General features: G+C 56.4%; 1 protein-coding gene across 5 annotated transcripts; it reads left to right on the top strand.

The window, feature by feature from the left end:
* The first annotated feature begins 49 nt into the window (after positions 1-49).
* On the top strand, positions 50-5410 carry HRAS (HRas proto-oncogene, GTPase). Of its 5 annotated transcripts, none has more exons than XR_012422878.1 (7): positions 50-482; positions 3261-3421; positions 3705-3883; positions 4035-4194; positions 4290-4371; positions 4893-5017; positions 5126-5410. XR_012422878.1 is itself a non-coding variant. In XM_045372483.2 (6 exons), exons 2-5 carry the CDS (start codon positions 3311-3313, stop codon positions 5010-5012), a joined length of 570 nt encoding a protein of 189 aa, XP_045228418.1. In that variant the 5' UTR covers positions 50-466; positions 3261-3310; the 3' UTR covers positions 5013-5017; positions 5126-5410. The 5 variants fall into 5 exon arrangements, 3 of the variants coding, with proteins under 3 accessions (XP_045228418.1, XP_045228415.1, XP_045228414.1); XR_010581136.1 differs by lacking the exon at positions 50-482 and adding an exon at positions 2079-2223; XM_045372483.2 differs by lacking the exon at positions 4290-4371 and having other exon boundaries at positions 50-466.
* Positions 5411-23016: the final 17606 nt, after the last annotated feature.

The raw sequence follows: 23016 nt of genomic DNA, 5'->3' as shown, positions 1-23016 counted from the left end.
GGGTGGGCGATCCCGGGGGAGGTGACGCGCCACCAAGTCGGGTGGGCGCAGGCGCGTCAGGTGCCAGCTCCCTGCGGCTCCGTGCCCGGGCCGTCGCGGTGCACGTGTCGCGTTTCCTCGCGATCCCGGCGCTTCCCACGCGGGGCCGGCAAGGGCGGTCTCTGCTGGAGGCTCCCGCCCACCTTTCCCACGTGGAAGGGTCGCCCCTGGGGTCGAGGCCTGACGCCCTGACCTTCGATTGGAAGTGAGGCCGACAGCAAAAGGAAGCACCGGGGCAAGCGCCCCGGAGGACCAGGAAACACAGACCGGATGCCGAAGCGCGCCCGAGTGCCCGGCCCGTGGGACACGCCGCCGCCCGCCGTTCAGTCGCCGCCTCTCACCTGCGTTCATGCGCGTCCGCCCCGAGCCGGGCTCTGACTGCGACCGCGCGGTGGATGGACGGCAGGCGGGACCCCCGGGACCGCACGTGGGTGGAGCCCCGGGTCAGCGGCGACCGGCGCAGGAGGGCGTGGCGGCGGGGCGGGCACTGGGTTGGGCAGAGGCAGGGTTTGCCTGACCGTAAAACGCCTTTTTTTCTTTTAAACGCCTTTTTTTTGAGACGAAGTTGCGCTCTGTCACCCAGGCCGGAGTGCAGTGGCGCGATCTCGGCTCACCGCAACATTCGCCACCCGGGTTCCAGCGATTCTCCTGCCTCAGCCTCCTGAGTAGTTGGGCCTACAGGCTCGCGCCACTGCAGCCGACTAATTTTTTGCATTTTTAGTAGAGACGGGATTTCATCATGTTGGCCAGGCCGGTCTTGAACTCCTGACCTCAAGTAATCCACCGGCCTAGGCCTCCCAAAGTGCTGGGATTATAGGCGTGAGCCACCGCGGCCGGCCCCTTTTGCTTTTTTTTTTTTTTTTTTTTTTTTTTTTTTAGACGGAGTCTCGCTCTGCCACCCAGGCTGGAGTGCAGTGGCCGGATCTCAGCTCACTGCAAGCTCCGCCTCCCGGGTTCACGCCATTCTCCTGCCTCAGCCTCCCAAGTAGCTGGGACTACAGGCGCCCGCCACCTCGCCCGGCTAGTTTTTTGTATTTTTTAGTAGAGACGGGGTTTCACCGTGTCAGCCAGGATGGCCCTTTTGCTTTTTAATGAGAATGTATTTCTGATTCCTTTGCAATTTAAAAAAATGTTAAAAAAAAAAAAAAAAACACGTCTTTTGGGGTTTGAAAGAGCTAGGATGTGGTCTTTGTGCTTGGGGTGAGCCCTGGGCACTTCGCTCTCCTGTGGCAACCTGTAGGTACCGTTTAACTGCACCACGCTGAGCTTCTGCATGGTTGGAACCTCAAGTCTGGGGGGACTGAGCGGGCAGGGTCGCCTGCCACGCAGGCCCAAGTAAGAGAAGTGGTGGAGGGGGCGTTCTCACGCCTGGCCCCAGGGAGCACGGCTGCGCCCGCCGCTCGAAACCCCACCGGAGCTGCAAGGCGTCCTCGGGGTGGGCTGAGGTGGGAGTAGGGGAGCTGGGGTGCGTGTGGTAGGTGGGGTGCGCGGAGGAGGCGGGGTGCGCACCGTCCGGGTGCGGGGCCACTCCACCTGCGCGGAAGGGGAGCCGGGCAACCGGACCCCGCGGCCACCCGGGGGCCCCCAGCTCCGAGCGGCCCGCCTTGGTCCCGACGGATCCCAGCCTTTCCTCAGCCGGAGCCCCGGGACCTCCGCGGTGGGCGACGCCGCGCTGCGGACGCAGGGAGGGCCTCGAGTGCACGGGCGCCGCTGAGTCGGGTTCTCTCGCCGGCCTGTTCCCGGGAGAGTCCACGGCCCTGCTCGGATATGCCGCCGCAGGCCCCCAGACACCTGCTCCCTCGCCCTCCTTGAGCAACCCCGAGCTTGCCTCCGCTCGCCGGCCTAGCCCAACCCCCCGAGGCCGCGGCCCTTCTGGCTCCGCCTCCCGCGTTGCTCCCGGAAGCCCTGCCCGACCGCGGCTCCTGACAGACGGGCCGCTCAGCCAACCGGGGCGGGGCGGGGCCTGGTGTAGCGAGGCCAATGGTAGGTCGCGCAGGGCTGACGGACGGGCGCGGGGTGGGGCGTGCGCGAGCCCGGCCGAGTCTCCGCCGCCCGCTCCCTGCGCCTGCAGCCCCAGCCGCACCCGCCGCGGACGGAGCCCATGCGCGGGGAGAACCGCGCGCCCCCGCCCCCGCCCCCCCCTGGCCTCGGCCCCGGCCCCGGGGGCAGTCGCGCCACTGAGCGGTGAGTGCGGGCCGGGGTCGGCCGGGCCGCGCGCCCTCCCCGCCCCCAGGCGGCAGCCATACGCGCGGCGCGGGCCGGGGGCGCGGGACCGGCGGGCGTGAGCGGCTGCGGCGGCGGTAGTGGGTGGGTGGGGCCGGGCCGGGCCGGGCGGGGCCCCCAGGCACAGGTGAGCGGGCGTCGGGGGCTGCGGCTGGCGGGGGCGGGCTGAGGCCCCTTAGTCCCTGGGGCCTGCGGGAATCCGGGCCCCGCCCGTGGCCTCGCTCTGGGCACGGTCCTCACGCCGGCGTCCCCGGGAGCCTCGGGCCCGGCGCCCTCATAACCAGGCGCGTCTGGGCGGAGGCGGCCGCGGCCACGGCACGCCCGGGCACCCCCGATTCAGCATCACAGGTCGCGGACGAGGCCGGGGGCCTCAGCCCCAGGGCCCTTCCCCTCTCCGGGTCTCCCGCGCCGCCTCTCGGCCCCTTCCTGTGGCTCAGCCCCTGCTTCCCAGGAGCCCCTCTGTCTTTTCCAGCTTTCTGTGGCTGAAAGATGCCCCCGGTTCCCCGCCGGGGGCGCGGGGCGCTGCCCGGGTCTGCCCTCCCCTCAGCGGCGCCTAGCACGCAGTAGGCGCTCAGCAAATACTTGTCGGAGGCACCAGCGCCACGGGGCCTGCAGGCTGGCACTGGCCTGCCCGGGCACGCCGTGGCGCGCTCCGCCGTGGCCAGACCTGTTTAGGAGGACGGTAACCTCAGCCCTCGGGCGCCTCCCTTTAGTCTTTCTGCCGACCCAGCAGCTTCTAATTTGGTTGAGAGCGCTCAGCTGTCAGCCCTGCCTTTGGAGGCTGGCTCCCTTTTCCCCTCACTGGGTCCTTAACAGCAAGTGGGGGCGAGGCGACAGCCCTCCCCCGCGCTGGTTTGCAGCTGCACAGGTAGGCACGCTGCAGTCCTTGCTGCCTGGCGTTGGGACCCAGGGCCCGCTATGGGTTTGCTCTTCAGATGGCTCTGCCAGCAGCTGCCCTGTGGGGCCTGGGCCTGGCTGAGCAGGACCATCCTTGGCAGGTGGGGCAGGAGACCCTGTAGGACCCCGGGCCGCAGGCCCCTGAGGAGCAATGACGGAATATAAGCTCGTGGTGGTGGGCGCCGGCGGTGTGGGCAAGAGTGCGCTGACCATCCAGCTGATCCAGAACCACTTCGTGGACGAATACGACCCCACGATAGAGGTGAGCCTGGCGCCGCCGTCCAGGTCCCGGCAGCTGCTGTGGGCGAGCCCAGGACACAGCCAGGATAGGGGTGGCTGCGGCCCCTGGCCCTGCATGGTGCTCTGGGCCTGTCTCCTGCTTCCTCCAGAGAAGGGGAGCCCCTCGTCTCAGCACCCCAGGAGAGGGGGCATGAGAGGGGCATGAGGGGGCATGAGAGGGGCATGAGAGGTACAGGGAGAGGCTGGCATTGTGAACTCCCCGCATGGAGGGTCCTGAGGGGTCCCTGAGCTCTGTCCTCCTGCAGGACTCCTACCGGAAACAGGTGGTCATTGATGGGGAGACGTGCCTGTTGGACATCCTGGACACAGCCGGCCAAGAGGAGTACAGCGCCATGCGGGACCAGTACATGCGCACGGGGGAAGGCTTCCTGTGTGTGTTTGCCATCAACAACACCAAGTCCTTTGAGGACATCCACCAGTACAGGTGAACCCCTTGAGGCTGGCCCGGGAGCCCATGAGGCACAAGTGGGGTCAGGCCGGCTGTGCCCAGACAGGGGCCTCCTGTCCTCTCTGTGCATGTCCTGGATGCAGTCGTGCCTGCAGCCCCTATAGCCAGCTCTCACTTTTCCTCCCAGGGAGCAGATCAAGCGGGTGAAGGACTCAGACGACGTGCCCATGGTGCTGGTGGGGAACAAGTGTGACCTGGCTGCACGCACCGTGGAGTCTCGGCAGGCTCAGGACCTCGCCCGAAGCTATGGTATCCCCTACATTGAGACCTCGGCCAAGACGCGACAGGTGAGGCAGCTCTCCAGCCCACAGCTAGCCAGGGACTCGCCCCGCCCCGCCCCAGCCAGGGAGCAGCACTCACTCACCCCTCTCCCTTGACACAGGGCAGCCGCTCTGGCTCTGGCTCCAGCTCCGGGACCCTCTGGGACCCCCCGGGACCCATGTGACCCAGCGGCCCCTCGCGCTGTAAGTCTCCCGGGACGGCAGGGCAGTGAGGGAGGCAAGGGCCGGGGTCTGGGCTCACGCCCTGCAGTCCTGGGCCGACACAGCTCCGGGGAAGGCGGAGGTCCTTGGGGAGAGCTGCCCTGAGCCAGGCCGGAGCGGTGACCCTGGGGCCCAGCCCCTCTTGTCCCCAGAGTGTCCCACGGGCACCTGTTGGTTCTGAGTCTTAGTGAGGCTGCTGGGGACACTGGCCATAGCTCAGATGAGAGCTGGGTGCAGGGTGGTCAAACCCTGGCCAGATCTGGAGTTCAGGAGGGTCCTGGGCCACCCTGACCTTTGAGGGGCTGCTGTAGCGTGGTGCAGGTGGCCCTGGGCTCTTCGAGATGACCAGAGCCCAGCTTCCTGTGTGTGTGGTGGGCCTGGGGAAGTGGCTGGTGGAGTCGGGAGCCTTGGGCCAGGCACGGCTTGATCGCACAGCAGGGAACCCCTCACCTAGGCAGGGGGCCACAGGCCTGTCCCTCCTGATCCCATTTCTCCTTTTCCAGGGAGTAGAGGATGCCTTTTACACATTGGTGCGTGAGATTCGGCAGCATAAGCTGCGGAAGCTGAACCCTCCTGATGAGAGTGGCCCCGGCTGCATGAGCTGCAAGTGTGTGCTCTCCTGACGCAGGTGAGGGGGCTCCCAGGGCGGCCGCCACGCCCACCGGATGACCCCGGGCTCCCCACCCCTGCCGGTCTCCTCGCCTGCGATCAGCAGCCTCTTTTGTGCCCCGCCCAGCACAAGCTCAGGACATGGAGGTGCCGGATGCAGGGAGGAGGTGCAGACGGAAGGAAGGAGGAGGAAGGACGGACGGAAGCAAGGAAGGAAGGAAGGGCTGCTGGAGCCCAGCCACCCAGGGACCATGGGCCGAAGTGACCGCAGACCCTCCCAGGGATGCTTTGCACAGACTGTCTTGAGCATCCCAGATGCTACCAGAACCCCAGCCCTTAGCTCCCCTCCCAGGCCTCTGTGGGCCCTTGTCAGGCGCAGATGGGATCGCAGTAAATTATTGGATGGTCTTGACCTTGGATTTTGGCTGAGGGTGGGACACGGTGCACGTGTGGCCTGGCGTGAGGTATGTCGGAACCTCGGGCCTGTCCAGCCTTGGGCTCTCCACAGCCTTTGGGAGGGGGAGGTTGGGAGAGGCTGGTCAGGGGTCTGGGCTGTGCTGCTGTCTCCTCCTGCCTGCCCCAGAGTGTCCATGGATTCCGGCAGAGAGCTCTGGACAAGCAGGCAGATCATAAGGAGAGCTTACTGCGCTGCTACCAACTAGGAGGGCATCACGGTTCTCCAGAGGGAGGTGATTTCAGGGGTTGGGGATCTGTGCCGGCGGCTCTGGTCTCTACCTGGGAGCCGCCTTGGCAGTGAGAGGCGTCGCTTTTCCTGACTTTTTCCCATGGTGAAATGCACCTGCCAAGAATGGCAGACATAGGGACTCTGCCTCCTGGGCCTTCACATACCCAGTTTTCTTCATCTCTCTGGCCTGGAGCAGTCTGTGGACCTTGGAATTAGGGCTCCAGCACCGACTGGCCTCAGGCCTCTGCCTTATTGGTGGTCGGGTGGCGGCCACTAGGGCGTGGGAGCCTGGCCATCCCTGCCTCCTGGAGTGGACGAGGTTGGCAGCTGGTCCGCCTGCTCTCGCCCCGCCCTCCCCCGCCCCTGCCCTCACCCCACCCTCGCCCCGCCCCTGCCTCATGGCTGGCTGCTCTTGGAGCCTGGTAGCGTCACTGGTTCGGCCTTGCTGGGTACGCACAGGCTCAGCCATCCACTCTGCTCCAAGGGGCTTGCCCTGCCTTGGGCCAAGTTCTATGTCTGGCCACAGCCACAGAGTGCTCAGTCACCCGTGTGGTCATTTTGGCTGCTGCTGGAGGCCCACGGCACCCCTGGTGCCCCTCCCCTCCCAGGGCTCGGGTTGAAGCTGGGCCAGGCCTCTCTGGGATGGGGACTTGTGCCCTGTCAGGGGTCCCCGTCGCAGAGGTTGGGCAAGAGACTGCAGGGCGTGCTGCTGGCCGGCCAGGGCTGCAGGGACGCCACACTCACCCTTCTGTCCAGGAGATGCCACACTTGCCCTTCTCTCCAGCAGCCTCCAAGTGACCAGCTTCCCCATCGATACAGACTTCCTGAGGCCAGGAGCCCTTTGGGGCTGCCAGGTACTGCCCTGGCTCCTTCCACACCGTGCCGGTCACTGCCTGCCGAGGGGGTCAGATGCAGGTGACCCTGTGCAGGGGGGTGTCTCTGGACCTGCCTCTTGGTCATTATGGGGCTGGGCAGGGCCTGGTGTCAGGTCCCCACTGGGGTTGCAGGGCTTGACCCGTGCTGTGGTCCTGGGGTATCCAGGACAGACGCGGAGGGGACAGGGCCCAGCACCGCTGCTCCATGCTGAACTGTGGAAAGCACCAGGTCCCTGGGTGGCTTCGACAGGAGTTCCAGCACGGGAACCACTGGACAACCTGGGGTCTGTCCTGATACCCAGGGTCCAGGGACTCTGGCCAGCCACAGCCAGGGTCCTGGGGACTCCAGAGAGCAGCCCACTGCCCTGGGCTCCACGAAGCCCCCTCATGCCACTAGGCCTTGGCCTCGGGGACAGCCTGGCCAGGCCAGTGTGTGGGAGGACCAGGCCCCCTTGTGGGAGCGGACATTGCCTTGGCCGTGCTCTCCAGCCCTGTCCCCTGGCATTCCGGAGCTGCGCTGATGGGCAGCGGAGAGCCAGCTCATCCCCTTAAGGAGGGTCTTGATGTCTGGGGTTACCTGCGGAGGCTAGGCCCCATGGATCTGGGTCCCTGTGTAGCCCCCCCCCCGGTCTGATGCTGGGGACGCCCCTGCAAATTGCCAATCCCAGAGAACAAGACTGTGGGAGGGCTGTGTGGGGAGAGCCCGTCCCTGCACCCTGACCCGCAAATCCACGGCTCTCTCATTGTCCACAACTGCCGGAGAACAGAGGGCTCCGTGTCTGGCCGTCCCCCAGCAAGCAACAGTGACTGCATCTGAAGTCTGAGCTGCTGAGACCCCCTCCTGCAGGGACCCATCTTCTGGCAAAAACCTGGACTGAGGACCACCCTCTGCCCACACCCAGGGGGCCCATCCTGGCGGCTCTTGCAGTGCCAGGCTCTGCCCCATCAGGGTCTGGGGTCTCAGCCAGATTTGTGTCCAGGGCAGGGAGGCTGCAGAGGTTAGGTTGGGTCCAGCGCAGGGCAGGGCTGGAGAGCACGGCCAAGGTTGGGTCTGTCTCCTCCCCCCTGACCTCGGATGTCACTTCTCAAATGCGTGCGTTCGTATCCACCCCATGGGGTTGCCATGAGGTGAATGACACAGTCGTTTGCACAGTCCGCGTGGAACGGGCACCCGCTGAGTGCTCAGGGATGACCCTTGGCAGCCACATGGAGGCCAGCGCAGGCCACCTGGTAGTGACCGTCGCCATACCATGGGGTAGGGCAGCTGTGCTGAGACCCACCTCTTGCCTTTGGATGCAGAGCCCCTCTCGGACACCCGCCGTGTCCCCACCTACTCCACACATGCTGGGCACTTGGCACCGGTGACATTGTGGGGTGGCTGCAGATGTCACAACAGCGCCCTGCCCAGGTCAACCGGGCCTGGAGTCAGTGTCCACCCCCTGAACTGTCAGCGTGTGAGTGCACGTGTATGTGGGTGAACGTGTGTGTGTGTGTGTTCTCCAGCTAGGCCTGGCTGTCCCACTCACGTGCACACAGGTCTAAGTCACTGTCACCCCCGTGGCCTGAGGCGATCGTCAGAGCATCCGCAGGGGCACCACACTCAGCCCTCTCCACCTGGGGTGGTCATGGGGATGCAGATGCGGGGAGGGGGCTGGCCCCCTCCCTCGGTGGACTCAGGTCTTGTGTAAAGGGCTGGGTTCAGTGCCCGTGTCTCACCTTCTGGAGGAGCCCTCCTGGGTGCCGTGAATGTCCCCCTTGCTGGAGGCTGCAAGGTCCCAAGGACAAGCCCCCTGCCTGAGGTCCCCCAGCCGCCCGCTGACCAGGTCCCACTGATTGACAGACCCTGCTGGGCTGCCAAGAGGGTGGAGGAAGCCTGGCGGGAGGTGGGGGACTCATCTGTGTGACATCAGCTTCCGTCCCACCTGCCGCCTGCCCCTCGGATCACATCGCTGCTCAGGATTCGCCACCAGCTGCCTCCTCGCAATGGAGCCCTCTGATAGCCGAGAGCCTGCCACAGCCATCCCCCACAGCCACGCGTAAACTCTCCCAACATCCATCCAGGGAGGCCTGGATAAAGATGCAGGGTTTCAGGCCGGGCGCGGTGGCTCACACCTGCAATCCCAGCACTTTGGAAGGCGGAGGTGAGTGAATCACCTGAGGTCGGGAGTTCAAGACCAGCCTGGCCATCATGGTGAAACCCCGTCTCTAATAAAAATAGGAAAATTAGCCGGGCGTGGTAGCAGGCGCCTATAATCCCAGCTACTCGGGAGGCTGAGGCAGGGGAATCGCTTGAACCCGGTAGGTGGAGGTTGCCGTGAGCTGAGATAGCACCACTGCACTCCAGCCTGGGCAACAAAGCAAGACTTGTCTCAAAAACAAAAAACAGGCCAGGCGCGGTGGCTCACGCCTGTAATCCCAGCACTTTGGGAGGCTGAGGCGGGCGGATCATGAGGTCAGGAGATGAAGACCATCCTGGCTAACACAGTGAAACCCCGTCTCTACTAAAAATACAAAAATTAACTGGGCGTAGTGGCGGGCGCCTGTAGTCCCAGCTACTGGGCAGACTGAGGCAGGAGAATGGCGTGAACCTGGGAGGCACAGTTTGCAGTGAGCCGAGATGGTTCCCCTGCACTCCAGCCTGAGCGACACAGCGAGACTCCATCTCAAAAACAAAACAAACCAAACAAAAACCTTACCCTACCGTTTTGCTAAGCGAGAAATTCTGCACAATTCCTCTGCTGTTAGGCAATAGTCAAACTCAGAAGCAGAAAGTAGGGTGGCCGTGGTCAGGGGCTGGGGAGCGGAGCTGGGAGCTGCTGTTCAACTGGTAACAGATTTCAGTCTGGGAAGATGCGTGAGTCCCGGAGTTCACTGTGCATGGTGCCTGTGGTTAGCAATGGCGCATGACACATTGCAAAAAAAAATTTTTTTTGAGACAGAGTCTCGCTTTGTTGCGCAGGCTGGAGTGCAGTGGTACAATCTCGGTTCACTGCAACCTCCGCCTCCCAGGTTCAAGTGATTCTCCTGTCTCAGCCTCCCCAGTAGCTGGGACTACAGGCACCTGCCACCATACCCGGCTAATTTTTGTATTTTTAGTAGAGACGGGGTTTTGCCATGTTGGCCAGGTTGGTCTCGAACTCCTGACCTCAGGTGATCCACCCGCCTTGGCCTCCCGAAGTGCTGGGATTACAGGTGTGAGCCACCGCACCCAACTACTGAGTAGTATTTCTTTTCTTTTTTTTTTTTTTTTGAGACGGAGTCTCGCTCTGTCACCCAGGCTGGAGTGCAGTGGCCGGATCTCTGCTCACTGCAAGCTCCGCCTCCCGGGTTTACGCCATTCTCCTGCCTCAGCCTCCCGTACTGAGTAGTATTTCTTTGTAGGGATGTAGCACAGGTTGTTTACCTGCTAAAGAATATTTAGTTCGCTGCCAGGTCTTGCCTGTTACGACTGGAGCCTCCATAGGCATTTGCGTACCGTGCCCCTGAGGACATAGACTTTCAGTTTGTTAGGGAAGACACCAGGGGCAGGGTTGCTGGGTCCTGTGGTGCGTGCCTGACTCTGCACATGACTCTCCAGCTTGCCAGGCCGCTTGCCTTCTCAGCCTTCTCAGCCAGGACGCATCGGAGTCCTGCCGCCGTGATTTTCATCTTGGGCGTGTTGCGGGATCTCATTATGGTTTCAGTTTGCAGTCTGCTGGTGGCCACAGCCTGGGCATCTCCTTAGCACTGCTGTGTGTGCTGCAGGTGCCCTTTGCTGAAGTTTTTGTTCAAGTCTTCATCTTATTTTTGGTTTTGTTTGTTTTTATTTCATTATTATTTTTGAGATGGAGTCTCACTGTTGCCCAGGCTAGAGTGCAGTGGCGCACATCTTGGCTCACTGTAGCCTCCGCCTCACAGGTTCAAGCGATTCTCCTGCCTCAGCCTCCCGAGTAGCTGGGACTACAGGCATCCGCCACCACGCCTGGCTAATTTTTTGTACTTTTATTAGAGACGGGGTTTCACCACGTTGCCCAAACTGGTCTTGAACTCCTGACCTCAGGTGATCTGCCTGCCTTGGCCTCCCAAAGGGAAGGATCATGACGGGATTACAGGTATGAGCCACCCGCCTGGCCTATTTTTTATTATTTCATTTTATTTATATCGGACAGGCTGGAGTGCAGTGATCATGGCTCACAGCAACCTCGACCTCCCAGGCTAATTTAAAATTTTTTTTTTTTTTCCCTAGAGACGTGGTCTCGCCATGTTGTCCAGGCTGGTCTTGAACTCCTGAGCCTCGAGCTCAGTGTGATCCATGTGCCTTGGCCTCCCATAGTGCTAGGATTACAGGTGTGAGCCATCATATCTGGCCTATTTATTTATTTATTGGAGACAGGGTCTGGCTCTGTCCCCCAGGCTGGAGTGCAGTGGTGTGATGGTAGCTCACTGCAGCCTCGACCTCCCTGGCCTAAGTGGTCCTTCTGCTTCAGTCTCCTGAGTAGCTGGGACTACAGCGTGCACCAGCATGCCTGGCTAAATGTTTGTTTATTTTTTCTACAGACCAGGTCTCACTGTGTTGGCCAGGCTGGTCTCAAACTCCTGGCCTCAAGTGATCCTTCTGCCTCAGCCTTAGTGTTGAGATTACAGGTATGAGCCACTTCACCCAGCCTTTTGTTCATTTTTGAAACTGGTTTTTTATTTGGTTATGTTTTTGAGATTCTTTTTTTTTTTTTTTTGAGACAGGGTCTCGCGCTGTCACTTCTGTCACCCAGGCTGGAGTGCAGTGGCGCGATCTCAGCTCACTACAACCTCTGCCTCACGGGTTCAAGCGATTCTCATGTCTCAGCCTCCTGAGTAGCTGGGACGACAGGCACGCACCACACCTGGCTTATTTTTCTATTTTTTGTAGAGATGGGGTTTCGCCATACTGGCCAGGCTGGTCTCAAACTCCTGACCTCAAGTGACCCACCCGCCTTGGCCTCCCAAACTGCTGGGATTAGAGGTGTGAACCACTGTGCCTGGCCAACACTTCTTTACATATTCTGAATGAGTCCTTGTCAGAGGTGTGATTTGAGAACATTCTCCCGTTGGCCAGGCGCAGTGGCTCAGGCCTATAATCCCAGCACGTTGGGAGGCCAAGGTGGGTGGATCACCTGAGGTCAGGAGTTCAAGACCAGCCTGGCCAACATGGTGAAATTCTGTCTGTATTAAAAACATAAAAGTTAGCTGGACGTGGTCGTGGGCACCTGTAATCCCAGATACTTGGGAGGCTGAGGCAGGAGAGTTGCTTGAACCCAAGAGGGGAGGTTGCAGTGAGCTGAGATTGTGTCACTGCACTCCAGCCTGGGTGACAACAGTGAAATTCCATCTCAAAAGAAAAAAAATATTTTTCCATATCTGTAGTTCTTTTCTTTCTTTTATTAAGGCCTTTCACAGGACAAAAAGTTAAATTTTAATGAAGTCCAATGTGTCAGGTTTTTTGGTTGTTGTTTTATTTTTCAAACGGGGTCTTGTTCTGTTGCCCAGGCTGGAGTACAGTGGTGCAATCTTGGCTGACTGCAACCTTTGCCTCCCAGGCTCAAGCGAGTAGCTAGGACCATAGGTGTGTGCCACTGCACCCAGCTAAATTTTTTTCCCCTATTTTTGGTAGATGATACAAAGACGGGGTTTCACCATGTTGGCCAGGCTGGTCTCGAACTCCTGACCTCAAATGATCTGCCCACCTTAGATTCCCAAAGTGCTGGGATTATAGGCTTGAGCCACTGTGCCCACCTTCTCCTATGTTGTTATGTAAAAATTGTAAATTGGCTGGGCTTGTTGGCTCACACCTATAATCCCTGCACATTGGGAGGCCAAGGCAGGAGGATTGTGTGAGCCCAGGGGTTCCAGACCAGCCTGGGTAACACAGGAGACCCCATCTCTAAAATAAAGTTAGCTGGGTGCAGTGGCTCACACCTGTAATCCCAGCTACTTGGGAGTCTGAGGCAGCAGGATCACTTGAGGCCAGGAGTTTGAGACCAGCATGGGCAACATAGCAAGATCCTGTCTCTGTTTGAACAAAGGAAAAACCCAAGTCATATACATATATACACACACATATATACAGTATACACATATACATACACACACGCATCTATATACACATATGTACATATATATACATATACATATATACATGCATATATACACACATATACACGCATATATACACATACATATATACACACATATACATACATATATAAAATTTTTTTTTCCTTTTTAAGATGGAGTCTTACTCTGTCTCCCAGGCTGGAGTGCAGTGGAGTGATCTCAGCTCACTGCAACCTCTGATTCTCTTACCTCATTCTCTCAAGTAGCTGAGATTACAGGCGCTCGCCACCACACCCAGCTAACTTTTGTATTTTTAGTAGAGACAGGGTTTCTCCATGTTGGCCAGGCTGGTCTTAAACTCCTGACCTCAGGTGATCCACCCACCTCGGCCTCCCAAAGTGCTGGGATTACAGGCGTGAGCCACCGCGCCCAGCCCGGCTGATTTTTATATTTTTAGTGGAGACAGGGTTTTGCCATGTTGGCCAGGCTGGTCTCAAACTCCCAACGTCAGGTGATTTGCCTGCCGCAGCTCTGTCGCTAGGCTGGAGTGCAGTGGCAAGATCTCAGATCACTGCAACCTCCACCTCCCGGGTTCAAGCGATTCCCCTGCCTCAGCTTCCTGAGTAGCTGGGACTACAGGCACACACCACCACGCCCAGCTAATTTTTGTTTTTGTATTTTAGTAGAGATAGGGTTTCACCATGTTGGCCAGGATGGTCCTGATCTCCTGACCTTGTGATCCACCCACCTTGGCCTCCCAGAGTGCTGGGATTACAGGCATGAGCCACTATGCCCCACCAATTTTTATATTTTATACTTACACAAGATGGTCTCAAAATGGATCATAGGTCTAAGTTATGAGGTTTAGGTCAAGATTCATTTTTTCTGCATAAGAATGTACGGTTGTTCCCACGCTGCTTGTTGAAAAGATCCTCCTTTATTGAATTGCTTGTGTACCTTGGTCAGTAATCCATGACCTAAGTCACCTTCCTTTGGTGTGTGTCTGCCCCTTCTCCAACACCAAGCTAGCTTCACGCTGTCACTCCAGAGTCAGCGTAACATTGGGTTATGTGAGTCTTCTTTCTTTTTTCCATGCGTGGTACATTTAGAATCAGTTTGTCTATATCTACAGAAAGTCCTGCTGGGACTTTGATTGGAATTGCCATGAATCCATAGATCAATTACTGAGAACTGATACCTGTATGATATAATGTCTCCATCTAAGAATGTGGTATGTCTCTCCATTTATTTAGGTCTCTTAAATTTTTTTCTTCAGATCATGTAGTTTTATTTTTATTTTATTTATTATTCTTTTTTGAGACAGGGTCTCGTTCTGTTGCCCAGGCTGGAGTGCAGTGGCACAATCTCAGCTCACTGCAACTTCTGCCTCCCGGGTTCAAGTGTTTCTTCTGCCTCAGCCTCCGAGTAGCTGGGACTACTGCACGCGCCACCACACCCAGCTAATTTTTGTATTTTTAGAGACAGGGTTTCACCATATTGGCCAGGCTGGTCTTGAACTCCTGATCTCATGATCCGCCCGCCTGGGCCTCCCAAGTGCTGGGATTATAGGTGTGAGCCATCGCGCCTGGCACCCGCCAACACCTTTTTTTTCTTTTTTAGATGGAGTCTCACTGTCACCCAGGCTGGAGTGCAGTGGTGTGATCTTGGCTCACTGCAGCCTCCACCTCCTGGGTTCAAGTGATTTTCCTTCGTCAGCCTCCTGAGTAGCTGGGATTATGGGCGCACGCCACCACACTTGGCTAATTTTTGGATTTGTAGTAGACATGGGGTTTCACCATGATGGTCAGGCTGGTCTCAAACTCCTGACTTCATGATCTGCCTGCCTCAGCCTCCCAAAGTGCTGGGATTACAGGCATAAGCCACCACGCCTGGCCCCCAGACTGCTTTTTAAAACTATATATTGCTGGGCGCGGTGGCTCATGCCTGTAATCCCAGCACTTTGGGAGGCCAAAGCGAACAAATCACCTTGAGGTCGGGAGTTTGAGACCGGCCTGGTCAATGTGGTGAAACTCCGTCTCTACTAAAAATACAAAAATTAGCCAGGCATGGTGGTGCATGCCTGTAATCCCAGCTACTTGGGAGGCTGACGCAGGAGAATTGCTTGAACCCGAGAAGTGGAGGTTGCAGTGAGCTGACAATAGTGCCACTGCACTCCAGCCTTTGCGCTTTGCGACAAGGGTGAAACTCTGTCTCAAAAAGAAAAGAAAAAGAAAAAGAAAAAGAAAAGAAAAAATGTATACAAAAAATGTCAGAATTTACTTAACAAAACAAAACAAAAAAGGCCAGGTGAGGGGGCTCACTCCTGTAATCCCAGCATTTTGGGAGGCCGAGGTGGGCAGATTGCTTGAGCTCAGGAGTTGAGACCAGCCTGGGCAACATGGTGAAACTCCGTTTCTACAAAAAATACAGAAATTAGCCAGCCATTGTGGTGTGTGCCTGTAGTGTCAGCTACTCTGGAGGATAAAGTGAGAATCACCTGAACCCAGGAGGTTGAGGCTGCAGTGAGCCGTGATCGCACCACTGCACTGCAGCCTGCATGACAGAACAAGACACTGTCTCAAAAAAGAAAAAGCATTGATTAATATGCTTAGACTATTTGCATTTAATGTAATTATTGATATATTTGGATTTAGATTTTAAAATTTTTCCATTCACGCTATTTGTTTCTTGTATCTGTGTCCCCTTTTCTGCCTTCATTTAGGTTATGTGTGCTGTTTTTGGCAGCTGATTTTAATTGTGTTTTATTTTTGAGATGGAGTCTTGCTCTGTCACCCAGGCTGGAGGGCAGTGGCGTGATCTTGGCTCACTACAACCTCTGCCTCCCGGGTTCAAGCAATTCTCTTGCCTCAGCCTCCTGAGTAGCTGGGATTACAGGTGCATGCCACCACGCCCAGCTAATTTTTTGTATTTTTAGTAGAGACGGGGGGTTTCGTCATGTTAGCCAGGATGGTCTCGATATGCTGACCTCATGATCTGCTGGCCTCAGCCTCCCAAAGTGCTGGGATTACAGGCTCAAGCCACTGCACCAGGCTGTAATTGTGTTTTTGAAAATATCTCCTGGCCCATCCTGGCTAACATGGTGAAACCCTGTCTTTACTAAAAAATACAAAAAACTAGCCGGGCGAGGTGGCAGGCGCCTGTAGTCCCAGCTACTCGGGAGGCTGAGGCAGGAGAATGGCATAAACCTGGGAGGCGGAGCTTGCAGTGAGCTGAGATCCAGCCACTGCACCCCAGCCTGGGCAACAGAGCAAGACTCTGTCTCAAAAAAAAAAAAAAAAAAAAAGAAAAAAGAAAAAAAAGAAAATATCTCCCGGCTGGGTGCAGGGGCTCACACCTGTAATCCTAGCACTTCGAGAGGTTGAGGTGGGCTGATTGCTTGAGCTAGGAGTTCAAGACCACCTTGGGGCCGGGCGCGGTGGCTCAAGCCTGTAATCCCAGCACTTTGGGAGGCCGAGGCGGGCGGATCACAAGGTCAGGAGATCGAGACCACAGTGAAACCCCGTCTCTACTGAAAATACAAAAAATTAGCCGGGCGCGGTGGCGGGCGCCTGTAGTCCCAGCTACTCAGGAGGCTGAGGCAGGAGAATGGCGGGAACCCAGGAGGCGGAGCTTGCAGTGAGCCGAGATCGCGCCACTGCACTCCAGCCTGGGCAACAGCGTGAGACTCCGTCTCAAAAAAAAAAGAAAAAAAAAAAAAGACCACCTTGGACAATATGGCAAAACTCTGTCTCTGCCCAAAATACAAAAATTAGCTGGGCATAGTGGTGTGTGCTTGTCATCTCAGCTTCTCAGGAGGCTGAGGCAGGAGGCTTGCTTGAGCCCAGGTGGTCGAGGCTGCAGTGACCTGCGATCACGACACTGCACTCCAGATGCCTGGGCGAGACCCTGTCTCAAAACGCACACACAATAAAGCAAAGGGTAGGAACAGGCAAGACCAAGCGGAAGCACGCCTGACTAGTACTTGGTGAAATGCCAGCTAGATCCATGGTGAGTTACCAGTTCATATTCTCATGACTGGGGTGGGGACAGGGAGGCCTGAGGCAGTCGAACCAGTGCCTGGTGAAGGTTTGGAGCAGGGAGGGAGCCTGTGCTCTGGGTCGGGAGTGTAAATTCTGAGAGCCACTGCTGGGGGGCGATTGGGCCTGGCAGGGCGTCTGCCCCGCGCCCGGGCATACACAGGTCCGGAGTGCGCTGGCGTTGGCAGTGTTTGCATAAAGTCCGACAGAACGGGAGCACTGGTGAGTAAATGCCGGTGTTCAGGCAGCGGAGCAGTCAACAGCAGCTAAGATGAATAACCAACGCCCTCTCAATATGGACAATTCCCACCTCAATTCTGTTGAATGGAACCAGAGACTGGCGTTCAGAGGCCCAGGAGAGGCTGGGAAGGCGCAGGGGTGAGGACGGCCTGAGGGACGGGAAGGACGGAGACCCAACTCAGGCGGCGGAGGCCTCCGGGAGGCCCTGGATGGAGGAGAGAGGGCGACTCGGGGGGCTCCGGGCATGTGTTTAGGGGGAAAGGTCAGGCCTGCAGCTCATTATTTTTAAAAAAACCTGTTTGTATGTTTGAAATATTCAATACTAGGCCGGGCGCGGTGGCTCATGCCTGTAATCCCAGGACTTTGGGAGGCCAAGGTGGGTGGATCATTTGAGGCCAGGGGTTCGAGACCAGCCTGGCCAACATGATGAAACTCAGTCTCTACTAAAAACACAAAAAAATTAGCCGGGCGTGGTGGCGAGCGCCTGTAGTCCCAGCTACTCGTGAGGCTGAGGCGGGAGAGTCGCTTGAACCCGGGAGGCGGAGGTTGCAGTGAGCTGAGATCGCGCCACTGCAGTCCAGCCTGGGCGACAGACCGAGACTCCCTCTCAAAAAAAAAAAAAAAAAAAAAAATCCAATAATAAAGCTCATATGTGTATCAGCCCATGTCCCTTTATGAAGAAACACCGAGATGTAAGGAATGCGTGCGGCCGAGGGGTGAACTGCGGGTGATTCTCCCTCTTCTCATTCGTACTTGTACGTTCTGAAAACGTCGTCTAGCTTTTGCGTCGTTCTTACCTGAGAAAAGCCAGACAGCAGGCTTTTGGCGGAAGGACCGGTTTACACACCGCGCGGCACACGGGAGCGGCCCGCGCGGCTTTCGGAGAAGCCTCCCCGGTGCAGCGCCTCCCGCGCCCTCGTTAGCGCGCGGCGTCTTCAGGCCGCAGGTCCCCTCGGCTTGGGGCGGGGGGTTCCAGGTCACGTGACAGGGAGACCCCGCCCCCCCCCCCGCGGCTGGCGGGAGCGGCCGGCAGAGGGCGCCCGAGTCCCCGGCCTCGCTCGCGCGTTCGGGGCGGCTCCTTCCTCGCGCGCCGCCGGCCGCGTCCATGAGGGGGCGCCGCGAGTCCTGTCCGGCGGCCCCGCCGCGGGCACCCCCGGGCGGGCTCCTGGGCGACCGGTTCCGCGCTGGCTGCGTTTCCCGCCCCACCTGCCAGTGTCGGCTCGTGCGTGCCGCCTCCCCCGGGTTATGGGAATGGAATACAGTCCCCAAGTAATAAAACGACCAGGCGGCCGGGCGCGGTGACTCATGCCTGTAATCCCAGCACTTTGGGAGGCCGAGGCGGGCGGATCACGAGGTCACGAGATCGAGACCATCCTGGCTAACATGGTGAAACCCTGTCTCCACTAAAAAATACAAAAAATTAGCCAGGCGTGGTGGCGGGTAACTGTAGTCCCAGCTACTCGGGAGGCTGAGGCAGGAGAATGGCATGAACCCGGGAGGCGGAGCTTGCAGTGAGCAGAGAATGTGCCACTGCACTCCAGACTGGGCAACAGAGCGAGACTCTGTCTCAAAAGAAAAAAAAAGAAAAATTTTAAAAGCTTCATAAGGCTGCTGGATTCTGTCAAATGCCTTTTCTAAGTCTACTGAAATGATGTATTTTTGTCTTATTTAGAGACCAGGTCTCACCATGTTGCTCAGGCTGGCCTTGACCCTGAGAATCCTCCTGCTTCAGACTCCCAAAGTTCTGGGATCACAGACGTGAGCCACCATGTCCGGCCGTGTTTTTGTCTTTTAATCTGTTTATATGGTGAATTCCATTGGCTCATTTCATGTTGAACCAATCTTGCATTCCTGGGATAAATTCCACTGGGTCATGGTGTGCAGTTACTTATATTTGTATTGTACATGTATGTGGGCTCATGGGCCTGTGTTTCGGTGTGTGGCAATGCAGTGCACCTACAATCATTAGAACAGCTCTGGAAAAGAATAGTCAAGTGAGAGGGCGTTCTATGCCTGACTTCAAGATGTGGGTTTTTTTTTTTTTTTTGAGATGGAGTCTCGTTATGTCACTCAGGCTGGAGTGCAGTGGTGCGATCTTGGCTCACTGCAACCTCCGCCTCTGGGAATCAAGTGATTCTTGTACCTCAGCCTCCCGAGTAGCTGGGATTACAGGCGTGTACCACCATGCCCGGCTAGTTTTTGTAGTTTTGGTAGAGACGGGTTTCACCATGTTGGCCAGGCTGGTCTTGAACTCCTGGCCTCAAGTGATCCATCCGCCTCGGCCTCGCAAAGTGCTGGGATTACAGGCGTGAACCTTTGCACCTGGCCCAAGATGTGTCATAAAGGTTCAGAAATCCAGACAGTGTGGCATCGGTAATAGGATAGACAAATAGATCAGTGGAACAGAACAGAGGATCCAGAGTAGACCCTCACATATATGCTCAACTGATTTTGAAATAAGCGTAAGCAAATTCAGCAGAGAAAGGAGAATCTTAGCAACAAATGGTACTAGAACGGCGGGGCTACACATATGAACGGAAGCTTCAATCTATACACGACAGTACATACAAAAATCCATTCAAAACTTACTATTAATTTTTTTGAGATGGAGTCTCACTTTGTCGCCCAGGTTGGAGTGCAGTGGCACGATCTCGGCTCACTGCAACCTCCGTCTCCCAGGTTCAAGTGATTCTCCTGCCTCAGCTTCCTGAGTAGCTGGGATTACAGGTGCCTGCCACCACGCCTGGCTACTTTCTGTATTTTTAGTAGAGACGGCGTTTCACCATGTTGGTCAGGCTTGTGTCAAACTCCTGACCTCAGGTGATCCACCCGCCTCGGCCTCCCAAAGTGCCAGGATTACAGGTGTGAGCCACTGTGCCCAGCCTCAGAACTTGTTATAAGCCAAAATGTAAGGCCTACAACTGTAAAATGTGTGTAAGAATGAAAAGGAGGATGTCAGTGTGACTTAGGTTAGGGAAATGATTCTTAGGTAAACACTAAAAGCATGATGCATAAAGGAAAACCTGATTCACTGGACTTCATGGGAATGGAGGGTGTGTGCATTTTGAAAGGCTCCGAGAAGAAAGACAAGCCCGGGCTGGCGGAGGCATTAGCAAATATCCCGTCTGAGGAAGGACTCATCTCAGCATCTACGACGAGCTCCCAGGAGTCATGGGGTGCTGTGCTCTCGGCAGATGCGGGAGAGCCTCCCATCCCGTAATTCGTGTCCCCGGAGCAGCACTGCTCAAAGTCCCCTACCGATGCCCTCCTCAGCCCACAGACCCGACCCTCCGCACGTGTGCACCCACAGGCCAGGCCTTGCGGGTCTTCTTAGGACATGACCCCAACTTCGGGAGGAGGAAAAGCAGAGGAAAACCAATGAAAAGAAAGAAGAATTTACTGGTGGCCCTTTCAAGTCTGTCTAATGACCCAATTTCAGGTTAAGCCAGGCAGTGCTGACGAGGCAGCCCTGTGTTCTGCCGGGTCCCGAGGGCTCCACCTCCTCCGTGGGTGAGAAGCAGCAACCAGCCAGGGAGAAAACCACCTAGCTGCATCAAACTCTGTAGTGCTGGAAGTTAGCACAGGCGGACCGGAGATATCACAGTTCAGTTCTAGACACGGCAATAAGGCAAATGTCGCAATAAAGCCAGTCAGAGGGATTTTTTGGTTTTCCACTGCATATAAAAGTTACGTTGATACCACAGTGCAGTCAGGTGTGCAAACATTTTACAAAACAAGGCACGTGCCTCAATTTAAAATACTTTACTGACCACTCCTCACTCCCCCCCAACTAGGCTCCCACCACCCTACCCTCCCTCAACACCAATAATGATAATAATAATAATGATGATAATAGGCTGGGCACAGTGGCTCACACCTGTAATCCCAGTGCTTTGGGAGGTCAAGTGGGCAGACTGCATGAGCTCAGGAGACCAGCCTGGGCAACATGGTGAAACCCTGTCTCTACCAAAAATACAAAAAATTAGCCGGGTGTGGGGGTGCGCACCTGTCCCAGCTACTAGGGAGGCAGAGGTGGGAGGATTGCTTCAGCCTGGGAGGCAGAGGTTGCTGTGAGCCGAGATCATGTTACTGCACTCTAGACTGGGCAACAAAGCAAGACTTCATCTCAAAAATAAAATAAAATGGCTGGGGGCGGTGGCTCACACCTGTAATCCCAGCACTTTGGGAGGCCAAGGTGGATGGATCACCTAAGGCCAGGAGTTCGAGACCAGCCTGGCCAACACGGTGAAACCCCATCTCTACTAAAAACACAAAAAAATCAGCCGGGCGTGGTGGTACGTGCTTGTAGCCCCAGCTACTTGGGAGGCTGAGATAGGAGAATCGCTTGAACCTGGGAGGTGGAGGTTGCAGTGAGCCGAGATGGCGCCACTGCACTCCAGCCTGGGCAAGAGAGTGAGACTCTGTCTCAAAAATAAATATATAAATAAAAATTAAAAAATAAAATAAAAACTAAGATACTGATAAAAAGTGCCATCCGTCATCTGAGGCTTGAGGAAGTTGGGATCTCTTTGCTGGTGAATGGTCTTGTTCGTGGCTGTTGACTCATCAGGGTGGTGGTGGCTGAAGGCTGGGGTGGCTGTGGCAATTTCTTTCTCTTTTTTTTTGAGATGGAGTTTCGCTCTTATGCCCAGGCTGGAGTTCAATGGCGCGATCTTGGCTCACTGCAACCTCCGCCTCCTGGGTTTAAGTGATTCTCCACCACGGCTGGCCGGCAATTTCTTAAAATAAGACAATAAAGGTGGCCATATTGAGCCTGTTCCTCTCACAAAAGATTTCTCTGTAGCACGTGATGCTGTTTGGAAGCATTTTGTCCACAGCAGACCTTCTTTCACAAGTGGAAAATCCTCTCGAACCCCATCGCTGCTGTACCAGCGAAGTTTATGGAATATTGTAAATCCTTTGTTATCTCAGCAGTGTTTAGAGCATCTTCACCAGGAGCAGATTCCATCTCAAGAAAGCACTTTTCCAGGGCGCAGTGGCTCACATCTGTAATCCCAGCACCTTGGGACACCGAGGCGGGCGGTGGGCAGATCACTTGAGGCCAGGAGTTCGAGACCAGCCTCACCAACATGGTGAAACCCTGTCTCTACTACAAATACAAAAATTAGCCGGGCATGGTGGCACGTGCCTGTAGTCCCAGCTCCTCGGGTGGCTGAGGCAGAATTGCTTGAACCCGGGAGGCGGAGGTTGTAGTGAGCTGAGATTGCACCACTGCACTCCAGCCTGCGTGATATTTAAACTGGAAGGGCAGAGCGAGACTGTCTCAAAAGAAAAACAAAACAAAACAGCTTGAAGCGGCAGGGTTACAGCTCCGTGATGGCCCCTGCAGGCCCATAGGCAGAATGTGCTGAGGGCAGCAGCTCAGGGCAGTTCTGCAGCCACATTTATACCCACTTTTTTTTTTTTTTTTTTGAGATGGAGTCTCGCTCTGTCACCCAGGCTGGAGTGCAGTGGCCGGATCTCAGTTCACTGCAAGCTCCGCCTCCCAGGTTTACGCCATTCTCCTGGCTCAGCCTCCCAAGTAGCTGGGACTACAGGCGCCCGCTACCTCGCCCGGCTAGTTTTTTGTATTTTTTTTTTTTTAGTAGAGTCGGGGTTTCACCATGTTAGCCAGGATGGTCTCGATCTCCTGACCTCGTGATCCGCCCGTCTCGGCCTCCCAAAGTGCTGGGATTACAGGCTTGAGCCACCGCGCCCGGCCTATACCCACTTTTAATTTCATGCAGATTAAGGGGCGGCTCAGGCAAAAGTTTCTAGGGAAGGGGTAGTAACTCCCACCATGCCTGGCCTGTTTTCTTTCACTTCCAGCTTGCCCTTGAATTGTTTCCTGGGCAAAGCCAGGAACCCTCGAGAGGCTCAGCCTCACTGTGGGTCTTGCCTGGCCTCCATCAACTAGAAGGCCACGTAGCATTAAGTTAATCGACCATTACTTTAAATAGCATGGATACCACTCACACAGTATTGAGAAAACGAAGTCAGATACAAAAGAGAACATGCAATGTAATTCCATTTACATAAAGTTCAAAATAGGCAAAGTTAGTATGAGGAATATAGAGGCTAGAAGACTGGTGATTTTAAAGTTCCGGACCTT

The sequence above is a fragment of the Macaca fascicularis genome, chromosome 14 (genome assembly GCF_037993035.2).
Source record: "Macaca fascicularis isolate 582-1 chromosome 14, T2T-MFA8v1.1".
Classification (NCBI taxonomy): Eukaryota; Metazoa; Chordata; class Mammalia; order Primates; family Cercopithecidae; genus Macaca; species Macaca fascicularis.
This window is presented reverse-complemented; position numbering and strand designations above follow the sequence as displayed.